The 14,003-nt window shown below is 51.0% G+C and overlaps 5 protein-coding genes across 5 annotated transcripts; 2 read left to right on the top strand and 3 right to left on the bottom strand.

Annotated features, from left to right (window-relative positions):
• Positions 1-801: 801 nt before the first annotated feature.
• AA0111_g1407 (hypothetical protein) lies at positions 802-2,085 on the top strand (the record flags this gene model as incomplete). Its single annotated transcript, XM_028647063.1, has 3 exons — positions 802-981; positions 1,047-1,983; positions 2,039-2,085. The coding sequence occupies 3 exons, from the start codon at positions 802-804 to the stop codon at positions 2,083-2,085; spliced, it is 1,164 nt and encodes a 387-aa protein (XP_028511070.1).
• Positions 2,086-3,106: 1,021 nt separating this feature from the next.
• AA0111_g1406 (hypothetical protein) lies at positions 3,107-6,979 on the bottom strand (the record flags this gene model as incomplete). Its single annotated transcript, XM_028647062.1, has 2 exons — positions 3,107-5,092; positions 5,138-6,979. 2 exons carry the CDS (start codon positions 6,977-6,979, stop codon positions 3,107-3,109), a joined length of 3,828 nt encoding a protein of 1,275 aa, XP_028511326.1.
• An 826-nt stretch (positions 6,980-7,805) lies between these two features.
• AA0111_g1405 (Glutamine-dependent NAD(+) synthetase) lies at positions 7,806-9,974 on the top strand (the record flags this gene model as incomplete). The annotated part of the gene is made up of 1 exon (XM_028647061.1): positions 7,806-9,974. The coding sequence occupies one exon, from the start codon at positions 7,806-7,808 to the stop codon at positions 9,972-9,974; it is 2,169 nt and encodes a 722-aa protein (XP_028511323.1).
• Positions 9,975-10,481: 507 nt separating this feature from the next.
• AA0111_g1404 (hypothetical protein) lies at positions 10,482-11,906 on the bottom strand (the record flags this gene model as incomplete). The annotated part of the gene is made up of 1 exon (XM_028647060.1): positions 10,482-11,906. The coding sequence occupies one exon, from the start codon at positions 11,904-11,906 to the stop codon at positions 10,482-10,484; it is 1,425 nt and encodes a 474-aa protein (XP_028511324.1).
• A 486-nt stretch (positions 11,907-12,392) lies between these two features.
• AA0111_g1403 (putative secreted protein) lies at positions 12,393-13,778 on the bottom strand (the record flags this gene model as incomplete). The annotated part of the gene is made up of 2 exons (XM_028647059.1): positions 12,393-13,228; positions 13,280-13,778. 2 exons carry the CDS (start codon positions 13,776-13,778, stop codon positions 12,393-12,395), a joined length of 1,335 nt encoding a protein of 444 aa, XP_028511329.1.
• Between the last annotated feature and the right edge of the window lie 225 nt (positions 13,779-14,003).

The following is a 14,003-nucleotide window of genomic DNA, read 5'->3' as shown; positions in this document are numbered from 1 at the left end:
AACAAGGCCAGCGTTGTGTATCATTCTTCCTTTAAAAGCCTTTTCTTGGTCGCGTCTCTAGTCTAGCGCCTTCTCCTGTTTTCCCCTCTACATTGTCCTGTCTGTCATGGGTGGGGTTCCGGTACTGTAATCATGGTAACATGGGAGTTGTTCTTTCTCGTCATGTAGTTGACGGTTGATATAATGAAACATTGTCTTCTTATTGTTGTCTACTTGAATGCGTGATGTCATGGATTAGACCACGGGTAATGATTAAGAGATGAGGCGTCCAACTTTGGCCCCAAATCTTCTGCAGGTTGCCTAAGAGTGTTGGGATACAGGTTCATCCATCATTGTGGCCGAACCGGTTTCAGGTATAGTTTTGTCGAATGACACCAGAACATGCTCTCTGTAGACAATAGACTCTATTGTGAAGGAGCACGCCCACGTCTTCCCCCAAGAGCTTTCTGCATGTATCGGAATGTGAATTACTTGAACCACTCTATGTCACATTCACACAAGGCGGGGCCAATTATAGATCAGCGGCTAAGTCGGCACATGGACCGTGCGCGACCAGGCAACCGTCTTGTTGCGTCAATGGGGCTGGACTTCGCCTCCTTGGCCGGTCGCAGTCCGTCTTGAACGCCGTGCCGCTGTGACAGCGCCAACCTGTCACTTCACCCTTTTACCTGTTGTCAACTCTTCTTGTCTTCTGTTTTATTCTTTTTACCCTTTTCTACCATTCGAAGCGACCGCGACTTTTCGATATACGATATATTTAAGACAGTTTAAGGAACAGGCTTTACAGAGGACATCGACAAGATGACGATCCTCGTCGAGCTCGCTCGTCGCGCCGTGTCGCACCCGCAGACGTCTTCGTTCGTGAAGCGCGCCTTGGGACGTCCTGAACCAATGTCAAGGCCTGGAGACATGTCTATCAGCATCTGGCAGGTTGTCCCTATCTATGCCACCATCTTCATTGCCGCCATAGGCATCAGCCTCGTACGTCCTGGTCTCCATCTTCCCGACTGATGTCCAGGACCATGTTGCTAATAAGACATCACTAGTTCTCCTACATGCTCAACCAGGTCATCGTAACCCTCTGCATGGTCGAGTCCCCCGTCGCCGCTATTACCGTTACCCACGAAACCTCCAACGACAAAGAAGACTCCAACGAGAAGGAAACACTCCTCGAAGCCGGTCCAACAATCACCCTCGTGAACGCGAAGCCCATCACAGCGTCCATCCGCGCTACCGTCCGCCACCTTGTCGCACACGCCGGCCGCTGGTCCCGCTTCCGCGGCTTCAAGATTCATTGTTTCTACTCGTTCCTGTCTGGCCTAAGTACGACGTTCTTCTCGGGGGCCCTGTCTGGCATGCCTGGCTCAGCTGTTGTTGGTGCTGCCATTAGCGCTGCCCTTCTCGCCAACGTACACGCCGCGTGGACACACAAGGTTGTCGCTATGCCCACCGACGGCCTCTTCTGGGGGCGTATCCCCTCCAAGGCCCACTGGAAGACTCTTGCCGTCCCCGCCGCGCTCAAGGCCGTTATGCCCTATGTCAGCATGTACCTCACAGCTGGCGTATTCATGCTGCTTAAGCTCAACAAGCTTGGATACGAGGGTCATTCTATTGAGACTTGTGCAGACAAGATCGGTCTCATCGCGAGGGTCCTTGCTGTCATTGTGTTTGCCATCACCTGCACACTTTTCCTCTGCCTCCCTGCCATGGTCACCTTGGTCCGTATCGAAGCTTCTCTGCTCCCCGAGGACCAGGACACCATCGTTCCCTTCGATCGTACCTTTGGCGGAAAGGTCGTTAGCAAGATTATGGGTGGAACTGGTGTCGTTGGCTTCCTTGATGCCTGGAGGAGTTTCAACTGGGAGGCCAGACGCCGCCTTATCAAGTTGTTCACCAAGAACTTCTTCATCACGATTGGCATGTTCGTTTTTGTGTTGCACGTTGTCGCAATTGAGGCGTTTGTCTTCATGGGGGAGGCTGCTGGTGAGATTTTAGCGCAAGCGCATAGGGAGATGGCCGTGTCTAACTAGTTGCGTAGTGCTTGCAATGGCTGCTATCCCTTACCTGATTATTGAACAATCGTGAAGGGTTGTCATCACTTTTTGGATAAGATTGATCTTGGGGTTGGGGCTGGGTTTGGACTTGGACAAGATGGTGTCAGTGTCATGGAAGAGCATGGGATGATGCATTTATTAGCAGTATTATAACTTACTTATACTTTCCTTGAATATGTCATCTCATAGCCCACACTATATCAATAAAAACTCATCTTTGCAGGCTAAACACTACTACCAAATCATGCACCTGCTGTTGTCTGAATGATGCTTTCTAGAGGTTCATTAAACGTCCTACTTCTCACGCTATCGTTCCTGTGTACGAACCAACAAAACTCACATCGTTGAAGCGTGCTAACATAGTAGTAGTTTATTTATTTCATTCAGATACCATAATTGTCAATCGTGATGCCTTCACACATCCATCCATCCTATCCTTATCCCATCTGTCTAAAAAAAAAACGCCACGCTATGCCATGCCATGCCAAACTAGTCACTCATAAAAAAGAAAGACGCCCCAATTGCCATAGCCAGCTTACCCATCATCTTCCTGCGCCACGACAAGAAAACAACAAGAAGACGACAGAAAATGAAACAAAAAAGTCTGGGGAAAAGAATATGCAAGATAGAAGGGTATAATCGCCTGAACATGCTACTCCCCTTTTGTCGTCGTCGTCGTCGTCGTTGTTTTCGTCAAGCTTGCTCTTGACCATGATAATTTTTTTCTCTTCTTCTCTCGTCTTCTGGGAGAAAGGCCAAAGAGATAACTGCCAAGATGCAGTTCATGTACGCCAGAATGCGTAAATTTTCCTTCTTTCTCTCTCTTTCTCTCTCTCTCTCTCTCTCTCTCCACTCATTCCTTGTCCATACCGAGCTTGTTTATCAGCGACAAGATACGTGTCGACGTCTTCCTGGGCAAATACCCCTCCGTGGAATCCGAACGCTGCGAACAGTCTACGCTAGAACGACCTGCCATCTCTCTTTTTAGCACAAAAGCGTCATAGCAAGAAGAGACTTCCAATTCTCCTGGGAAGCGTGCGGGCGTGTGTGCATCAAACAATCGACGCACTCTTCTTATGATGTTGCGTTTGTGTCTCGCAAACTTTAACCTTCTTCACCACCTCATCCTCGCCCTGAACAACCGCAACACCCACATTGATTCCCCTCGCCTTCTCATCCACGCTCTCCACCGTGGATTTGAAGATGGCTTCCTGTTCCACCAACTTTAGCCTCTCCTTCTCCGCCTCAATCTCTAGGTTCGCTTTATCTTGTCCCGTGACCACACCCTTGAGAATGACTTCCAAGTCTGCTAATCTAACTGGCTTGATCAAGAAGAGGTTGATCCCGCTTGAATTAGCTTCTTGCTGGATATCCGTATCGGCCACACCGGTAAGTGCGATGATGGTGACTTTGGGTAGGTTATTTCGGATCTCATGAGCGCGAATCTGCCGTGTAGCTTCTAGACCGTCCATGACAGGCATATTGATATCCATCAACACAACGTCAATACGCGATTCTTCTGTTGCAGCTTCACCGTCGTTGGCGACGGTAGCGGCTTTATACGATTCGAGCGCTTCGAGGCCGTCGGCGGCAAGGACGTGGTGGTGTCCGAGTTTGTCGACAAAAGTGCGCAGAAGGCGGAGGTTGATGGGATTGTCGTCTACGCAGAGACATCTCAACGCGCGCGTTGGTTTGAGGTATTTGGAAGCCTTGGGGGGAGTGGTGTTGTGGAGGGACCGGATTTCGGGGGCACTACTAATGCTCGTGAGTTGGGGTCGGGAGGATTCTACCACGTGGAGGTGGTCGGTACGACGGGGTGCTGATGCTGGTCTTTCTTCTGTGAGGTTGAGTTCAGTTATGCGGGGAATGATGGAATCGATCTTGTGAGGCTGTAGCTGTGTTTCTGCTCGTTTTGCGTGGCGGTCGAGGCAGGAGGCAAGGGCTTTCGCCATCTTGTGTGGTCCGACGGGTTGACCAATGCATTCGAAGATGATGCCTGGCACCGTGATAGCCGTTGTTGATTGCGCAGCTGCCGCACCCTGACATATGACAATAACGGGGGTTGGAGACACTTTACCAGGATTCTGGCTGTACGTAGTTCGCAACCCTTTGGCACAGGTCTCGGTAGCAATTATCAGGTCTGGCTCAGACGCATTGTCGCCGTCCTGGCATCTTTCGATGCCGAACCATTCATCGCAAAGGCTGTCGAGTGCCTTCAACGATAGCTTCGAGGCGGTTTTGTTCTTCAGATCCCTAACACGGAACTCTTCCTCCTCGTGGAAGCCTTCAAATCGCACTTTCAAGCCCTTTGTGCGCTTTGTGATTTGCTGTAGTTGCAAGTCCTTCTCTCCTTCTAGGCCGGTGGCGCAGACGTTTGGTGACATTCGTGACTCCTTCAAAGGGCATGTGACTGTGAATTTGGTGCCGCGCTCTTTTTCACTACGCACCTCCACCTCTCCTCCTAGCGATTCGACGATCTGTTTGACAATAGACAGACCCAGACCCGTGCCTTGACTCAAAGGATTCTCTTGTGCAAAAGAGTGGAAAAGCCTGTTATTGATGTAGTCCTCCGACATTCCAATGCCAGAATCAGTGACCGAAAACCGGAATTCGCACTCGTCGTCGTCCTCAGGTTTTCGCTTAACCTCAAGCTTGACCTTGATGTATCCGCCAGGCGTGTACTTTAAACTGTTTCCAAACAAGTTCATAATGACTCGCCGCCATGCCCCGGGCTGTGTGCGGAAGACGTAGTTGTCGCTGTGGTTGATATCGAGAATGATGGATATCGGCGGTTTGTTCACTTTCGAAGTGGTTAACTCGTATGTCTGAGCAGACGTCTTCGCGTATGTATAGCCAGCGAAGACACTCTCGACCACGTCTTCTGTCAGTATGCTCATGTCGACGTCGTTGATCAATGTCATGATATCGTTGGTATGCGCTTGGCCCGGACTAATCATGTGCTTCGCACTCTGCGTACGTTTCTTCTGGCGTTTCGAAACTCCTCGTGTCAGATTGTTGATTTTGGCAAAGTCAAGCACCTATGAAATTAGTGGCAGTATCTGATGCAGATTAACCCAACTCACGTGATTGATGGTTTCCAGTAACGTTTTTCCACATGTCTCGATGGTTGCTAAATGGGACACCTGCTGACCGTCGAGAGAGGAGTCTTTCAACAGATCAGTCATTCCCAGTATTCCATGAAGAGGAGAGCGCAGCTCATGGCTGATGGATGAGATGAAATCCGCCTTTGCAGCATCGGCTAGCTTTGTGTCCAGACGAGCAACCTCAGCCATGACGAAATTACTGAAGGCCGCCAGGTAACTGAGCTCCTGCTCTGTCGTAAAGATTCTCTTCGGTTCAGAGCTCCAGATGACAGCCGTCGCAAACCAGCGCTCGCGATGCGGATCCCACAAGGGATACAGTATCAAACTTCGAGCAGTCGGAAAAACTCTTCTCAGATAGGCTTCGTCGTCCAAGCTTCGAGTGGATTCAGTTTTGCGCGGTGTACTGAATGGAAAGCCATCGGCCGACTCGACTTCATCGATGCTGACGCCAGTTGATGGTGAGTTGACAGACGGCGATGCAGGGTCGTCATCGAGATGGAAGATCTGGCCATGTGGATAGAGTCGTAGGAGGTGCCTGAGAACGCTTTCTGAGATGCATTCACCAGTGTTGGGTAGTGGCTTGGTATCCCGATCGGTCCTGCAAAGAGCCGCCCCTAAGATATCGCAAGGCTTGTCCGGCTCTGGTAATTGATCTGGATCAAAGTCGTCGTCAACAAGACCTCCAAATGTACTGATTTTGGCATCGAAAAATGCCACTCCCTCGGCCTCGGTTGAATCCACAATCATGTTTGCTGCCCGTGTAAAATGGGCTCTCAGTTCCGGGGCTACCCTGTCCTTCTGATCAGTCTTGGTGAAGCCTTTCGTGGAGGTGGACGATGTGGTGGTGGTTATTTCTGGCCGCATGCTATCAGATGGCTCCACGTTCGCAATGCTCGGTGGCACACTACTTAGAGGCGGGGGATCGTTCGGGGTTTTCATACCCGGGTCTACATGATCATATCCGTTGAGCACAACAGGTTGCTGCGCAGCATCGGACGTAGCTGCAGGCCGCTGCCGTTGCGGTAGAATTACATCTGGTAGACCAGACACTTGAGTGTCCACGTCCCAGGGATCTTGTGCCCAATTTTCCAACCCGCTCTTTCCCTCAGCAAATGAGCCCAGACTTTTGACCATGATCTTGGCCCTCCGGTGGTCTTCTGCTGCCCTAGTCCTCTCTAAATGCCGCATTACTGTCCCAGCCATGCTCTTCAAGAAAGCAAGCTGGTGCGGCGTCAGGCCATCCCGTGGATTCTCGTCCAGCACGCAGTATGTACCGATGCTGTGACCGCTTGGGCTGCGAATTGGAACTCCGGCATAGAAGCGCGAGTAAGGCGGGCCTTTGACGAAGGGAAAGTTGCAGAAGCGTTTGTCTTTGCTGAGGTCGTTGACAACAAGGTGAGGCAGGTCGCTCGGATCGTCGAGAGGCAGCGTGCTGTACTTGGGAGCGAGGTTTACGGTGTAGTTACAGAGACTCTGTTCCTTGGGGAAAATGGTGGTGCCAAAGGCTAATCGGTCGTCTTCGAACTCGGGCTCTCCGCTCTGCAGCGACAGGGTGCGCGTAGCCTCAGCGAGGAGGAAGCAGTCATTCCGGTCGAAGAAGGATATGAGACAGCGGCGAGCATTCAGGCGCAGAGCGCCTAATTGTGCAAAGGCAGTCAGGGCTTTGTCATCCGAGGCACGTGGAGCAGCATAGTCGAGAGAGGGCGGCGGGGTACGCGGAGGCGTTTGCGACTTGGAGCCAGGCGACGGAGATGCCTGGCGGCTTCCAGGACCATCTGTCTGTGGAAGATGGGAGCCCGGTCGGGGGTAGTACCTGTGCATGGTGTGAGTGTAGCTCTCAGTATGGCGCATGGAGATACGTATATAGAAGTCCTGCTCCCTTTGTCTCGCTAAGTCTGCATGATCGATCCTGCGTCGCCTCCGGGCCTGGGAGCGGGCAATGGCATGGTCGTGTGAATCCGACATTTGCGCATGTAGATACCAGGACCCTTTTGCGGAGAAAGATAGACCATATGAACCCACCCAAGCACACGCCAGCCACTAATCGACGGCTGCAGGCCAGATCAACGGCCGGAGGTGTGTTGGGCAGACTCTAGACACGACAACCCAACCAACCACGACGGATCGCCAGACGCAGGGCAAGTGGCGAGCACTCTAGCCGATGTCCGAGCCAAATCAAATCACAACACTGTCGTCGCAGTCAGGGCACAATCGGAAATCCCAGACGAGCCTTGCAGTCGCAGGGCCATGCAAGGAGATGGTGAGCTGGAGTCACACAAAATCGAGAGTGAGAAAAAAACCCGATCACAGTGCCTGCATGTACCACCGACAGAGACAACGGCGCCGATGGGACTGAAGGCCTACCCTAGCGAGACGCGCGACTAGCCCAAGCGATCTTGGCGCGTTTGGTTAGTGCACAACCCCCACTACTACGAGCCTGCCCCGCCAAGCACGCAGCGAGCGCCTCAACTCTCTGTGATTCACCACCAAGTCACGAGAGACTCTGCTTACTTAATCCTTCACTTTCAGACTCACTTTCCAACTTCCCCACCACTGACATTGGCCACCACTACATCAACCACGACCGGATTAGACCACAACCTACAATGGGTCGTCTCGTGACACTTTCGACCTGCAGCCTGAACCAATGGGCCCTGGATTTCACTGGCAATCTTCAGCGGATCAAGGCAGGTCATCTCCTCCACCGACTACATACGAAACATATACTGACCTCGTACAGGCAAGCGTCAAGATCGCAAAATCTGCTGGAGCAAGGTATGCGACTACGCCAGAGCTTTCAATCCCAGGATATGGCCTGCTGGACCACTTTCTTGAACAAGACACCATAAGGCATTGCTGGGAAGTTCTCGCCCAACTCCTAACAGATAGGGAGCTCGATGACATTCTCGTCGATGTCGGCATGCCAGTCCGCCACTCAGGGAACCTCTATAATGCGAGAATCGTGTTCCTCAATGGCCAGATCTTGCTGATTCGCCCCAAGATGAGCCTGGCAGGACAAGGAAATTACAGAGAAGGACGATACTTTATACCCTGGAACCGCCCCCAACAGGTGGAGCAATATGAGCTCCACGAGCTGCCTGCCGCTGCGCTTGCGTTACAAGAGACATCTTTTGTTCCGTTTGGAGATGGCATAGTATCTGCTCTCGATTGTTCTTTCGGGTATGAGACTTGCGAAGAGCTCTTCACACCACAGGCACCGCATATCCAATTATCTTTAGCCGGCGTGGACATCATCATCAACTCCTCGGGTTCTCATCATGAACTGCGAAAACTCGATACTCGCCTCGACTTGATTCGGTCAGCCACTGCCAAGTGCGGAGGTGCCTACCTTTACGCTAACCAGCAAGGGTGTGATGGTGATCGACTATTCTATGACGGCAGCGCAATGGTACTCGTCAACGGTACCGTCCGCGCACAGGGTACCCAGTTCTCGTTGCAGGATGTTGAGGTGATTACTGCGACAATCGACCTAGAAGAGATTTGGTCATACCGCACAAGCCCCTCACGAGGCTTACAAGCCGTGTCAGGTCCACGATATGAGCGCTTCAGGGCAAATCTACGCATATCGTCTTCGGATGCAGACTTTGACCCAGACATTCGGCCCACCCCAGCTCAGACATTACGCTATCACACCCCCGAAGAGGAAATCGCTTTGGGACCTGCATGCTGGCTGTGGGACTATCTTCGTCGATCCGGTCAAGCTGGCTTCATGTTGCCCTTAAGCGGAGGCATCGACAGCTGCGCTACAGGTACTCTTGTATACTCAATGTGTCGACTGGTTTACGAGGCTGTGAAAGATGGTAACGAGCAAGTTCTCGCGGATGTCCGTCGCATCGTAGGCCCATACCACGACAAAGATAACTGGATACCTGAGAGCCCGCAGCAAATATGTAACGGCATCCTCCACACGGTATACATGGGAATGTCGCAGCAGTCAAGCGTGGAAACAAGGAGCCGTGCTAAGAGGCTGGCAGAAGACATTGGATGCCACCATGTTGAAGCGGATATCGACGACATCTACAACAGCCAGAAGAATCTTTTGACAAAGGCTACGGGCTTCACACCGCGTTTCAGGGCTCACGGCGGTCAGCCAGCAGAGAATCTCGCGCTACAGAACATTCAAGCCAGGACTAGACTTGTATCGTCTTACTACTTCGCCCAAATGCTCCCTATGACTCGGGAGCGCCCAGGCGGAGGTAGTTTACTAGTCCTTGCCTCAGGCAACGTCGACGAGTGTCTACGTGGATACCTCACCAAGTACGATTGCAGTAGCGCCGATCTGAATCCCATTGGAAGCATCTCCAAAACCGATCTAAAGCGCTTCATAAGCTACGCTCAGAAGGAATTCTCCCTGCCCATCCTTGGCGAGTTCATCGACGCAACACCAACCGCCGAACTCGAACCCCTCACCGAAGGTTACGCCCAAAGCGACGAAGTCGACATGGGCATGACATACGCCGAGCTCGGTGTCTTTGGAAAGTGTCGCAAAGAGTTGAAACTGGGTCCTTATGGTACTTTTGTCCGCCTTGCGCATGAATGGTCAGATGGCTATACGCCTCGAGAGGTTGCGGTCAAGGTTAAGCGCTTCTTCCACTACTATGCGATAAACCGGCACAAGATGACGACCATGACGCCGAGTTACCATGCAGAGGCGTACTCACCGGACGATAATCGATTCGATCTCAGGCCTTTTCTTTACCCGCCGTTCTATCAGAGTTGGAGCTTCAAGCGCATTGATGAGGAAGTGGAGAGGTTGGAGAAGAGGGCACAAGAGAAGGCTGATGCGAAGAAGTGAGGAGAGTGCTCGGTGTGAATGATGCTCAGAGCCATGGTATAGGTATCCGCAAGAATATACATGGACTTTGTGAACTCTAGTGATTGGCTTAGAGCGTTATGTGTATACTTATACTCTACTTTGAGGATACTTTCAAGAAATAAGAATACTTCTAAGACTGTCATACGATGCCAAGGATGACGCATACCAAGTATATATAGGTCTCATCCCACCTTGTTTTTGCTCGGAAGACCTAATACATACAATCATCCCCCATCCACACTCTACGAAGCCTTTAAACTATATCCTCGTCAATATCTTTTTGAATCTCCACCTTCTCCACGTCCTTGCTAATGCTTGCGTCACCTCTGTCTCTATCGTCCTCGCAGTCGAAAAGATTCGCTGATGGAATTGAACCCCCACACCAGCGTTTAACCACGCACGGGGTGCGACAGGAGCAAGAAGAAGCGCTATACATGTTTTTAGTCAAGGTCTTTGATCAATTGTGCTCTGAAGATGAATAAACACTTACATCTCAGCGAGAGGTGTGTTGAAGATAGCCTGCTCCGCGGCCTCCTGATCGATGACGCGAACCTTGTCTTCTGCAGATAAAGCAAAGAGTTCATTCCATTTGTTCTTTGTGTCTTCCTTCAAGATCCCGCCTACAGCTACTTTTGCGCGTAGGTCCTTGACAAAAGGCCATGCGAAGGTCATGATCAAGTCTACCATGGTACGTTGGCAGCAAATCATCCTGCCATCGCTGTCATCCAACGTATTGTTAACTTTGTGTGCGATTGTTTTTATACCATGAGGATACCGGGAGGCGCCATCATCTGGGCTCCTGAACCAAAGTTGTAGTGTTGATAGTTTGTCTAGTGTTGAGAGTAGCGTAATGGAAGACTTGGACCTGCTCTTGTGTAAGTGGGTCCTCGGTTCTCGACCAAGCATATCTTTGAGATTAAGCAAGTCGAGCCAATCGCTCATGTTAAAGTCAAGAATAATGTGATTGAGCCAGTTGTACTTCGGTTTAGTGCGCGCATCGGGGATAGAATCGAAATGTACTAGTGAGAAGAAGCACTTTCGAGTGTTCTCCCAGCCAGCCTGGAGTGCCTCGCTGTGAATTTGCCTGCTGACAGACAGCAGTGCGATGTTAGGCTCGTGAGCGGAGCAGCCTGTTACTCTCTGGAAGTCTCCCTGAGACAATCGAAGAAAAGTACGTCGTCGCTGCATAAGGCTGCTATCGAGCCAGTTAGGTAAGCCGATGCCGAGACGAACTGAATAACTGTTGAGTTCAACCAAAGGGTAAATCCGAGGACCGAGGGCGAATTCGAAGACCGTCATACGAACCTCGGCAGGAAGGTCGAAAAGACGGAAATACTTCCCGTTGAGCTTCCACCACTTGCGCTGCGCCCTGTAGCCTTTCTCGCCAACTAGACCACTTCCATCAGATAACCTTTTGACAGACTTGTAGCTAGATAGCAACCAGTCTTTCAGCAAAACCCACTTTGTACCTATCTTTAGGCAGAGATTGTCTGCGGTTGGGCCAGGTAGTCCAGAAGAGAAGGTCACCCAGGCAGTAAGTGGAAATTCGTGATAGTCATCTATGAAGGTATACAGCTTGCTGCAGTAGGTGGTATAATCAGGCAAAGCCAACCAGAACGGCAAAGACTCGTCGGTCGGCGATACTCGGAAGCGCATATTTGCAACCTCGATGTTTTGACCATTTAGGCTGCGGATGAGGCCCAGGATTTCTCTAATGACTGGATCGTCCTGGCGCGGCAGCGGTTCAAACTTGTACTTGTAGTTGTGTGGCACCCAATCGAGCGTTATGAGTTTGTCGTCAGGAGGTGGTGATAGCCGTACTGTGTTGTATCGGTTTATCGATTCGCCTTCTCCCTTGTCTTTTTCTGCTTCGCGTTGGAGCTTACGGATGCGAGTCCTAAGGTAGGGCATGTTGGGCGGTCTTAGCGATGGCGTCCTTGAGCGAGTATGAGTTTTAGGTAGCCGCTGGTGAAATCAGTGTGTTGGTTGGAGACAAAATTCACAATAGAATGAGGAACTATAGGTGTTGTGGTATATGTACTCGATAGGAGCAAATGTGGAGTCATGGCAAGGCAACACATCGTGGTCCGTGATGTACAGCTCGGAAATGGTCAATTCACTCTCCAGGAGCGTCGCAATATTAACAGAGGTACCCGACGAGAACGAGACAAAATACGGGCACATCAGCGTGGGTCGATTGGACATCAAGCAGGCGAACACACTGGGCTGATCGTTCAGGCTAGAGAAGGTAATTATTCGATTGACAAAGTGGTGTCTTAGTCGGACATCTTAGCAGACACATACCACCCGAACTCCCGAAGCGCCTCGCTTTTCGAATCTTCGTAAATCAGAAAAAGCGGTCAGATGTCAAAGTCGATAGTCTTTATTCTTCCAAGCTCACCACAACAAAAACGCCCCAACAAGCACCGAAGTCACAAAGAATCCTTGACTCCTAAGGGCATGCGCGGCACTAGTATCTTCAGTACCACAACACGACTGATCGTTGTATGTAACGTTGTTCGCCGTGGCCGCAACTTGAAAGACACTCCCGTTAAAATTGCCAAAATTGTAATAATCAACGAGTATCCAGTTCGGCGGCCTGTCCCACATCTTCTCGCAATTCTGCACATTGAGCCCAACACTGCCATTGCCAGAGACAGCGTTAACTTGGTCGAGGAGCGAGTACGCTGGTATGAGAATGCTGCTGACGCCAGGAAGACTGACTTCGATGTTGAGGTTGTGGTTCATCAAGTACATGCGGTTGCGTGAGACATCTTCAGCTTGATTGGGAGGTCGCTGCTCGGTGCATGGGAAGGCGGGATTTGTAGGAGAGAAGGGCGTTTGCCATTGGTAGTTCCATTCGTCGAGGAGCCATGGAACTTGGCTTTGATCTGCATTGTAGTCTAGCATGACTACCACGCGCTTGTTTTTGATAATCATCTCAGCTAGTGTAGGCCAATCGGTCAGGTTCATAGTAGCTGAGGGTGGGGTCCATAGGTATTCCATCATTCCTGAATCTTGAAATGGCGCAACGTAGTCCGTCGCTGGTATCTTGGTGTCATCTCCGTTATTGTTGCCCATCATGATAGCAATGACTTCGTATGGATGTTCGGCGAGCCAGCCTCTGACCGTTGCGAGGTATGATTCGAGGGTGCCCACGTCGAGCAGGTTGCAAGAGGTATGGCAGAGACGTATTCCAGAGGAGGCGTTGGGTTTATGGGTCTCGAACTGCACTATCATGGAATGTCAGCCAATGCCTTCTTTACCATGTATCAGTAGCTTACGCCCTCTGATTCCGTCGCTGAGCTGGTTAAGCACTGGATAGACTTGGTTGCTGGCTGCATTGTGTGGTTTCACGAATGGGCTATTGTGCGCGACGACCATCGAAACGTTGGAAAATCTCCGTTCGCAGAATTCGACGTGTCCGTTGCATGGTCGAGTATTACTTGGCCGAGGACGAGCTGAAGTTGTCGCTGAAACGGTACCGTTTGCGGAATTGGTCGAAGGGGGCAGACCGACTATAGCCGTGACATCTTCGGTTGTCGTCGAAGATGTAGCGGTAGCATTTTGCCGCCCGGAAGCAGTCGAGGTCAGAACTATGCCTGGCAGGCCGCTCGAGAAGCTGGCAGAGTAGGTGCCAGCACTTCCACTGGCAGCGCCGGTGATCACTGTGACATCGCTGCTAGGTATAGGTGTGTCTGGTGAAGATATAGAAAAAGACTGAGCAGTTGTAGGTTTCGTGAGTAAGACCAAAGGGAAGAGAAGTAAGGTAGAAGGAAACATGAGGACGATGCAATGCGAAAGAATGACGGAAGTGCTGGTCAGCAATTGTTATGCAGTATCCACAAACAAGCAATGCTGTGTGCTGCGATGATTGAAGAAAAATGCCCAAGACAGTCTGCCATATTGCCATTGCGTTGGTGGCTCGTCTTAGCGCACACTCGATGGAAAGCACGATGACGGCATGCTTTCCCCAACCGCCCTACACGTTGTCTCCGGATCTGCGCG

This window comes from Alternaria arborescens, assembly GCF_004154835.1.
Source record: "Alternaria arborescens strain FERA 675 chromosome Unknown contig_2, whole genome shotgun sequence".
Lineage (NCBI taxonomy): Eukaryota > Fungi > Ascomycota > Dothideomycetes > Pleosporales > Pleosporaceae > Alternaria > Alternaria arborescens.
This window is presented reverse-complemented; position numbering and strand designations above follow the sequence as displayed.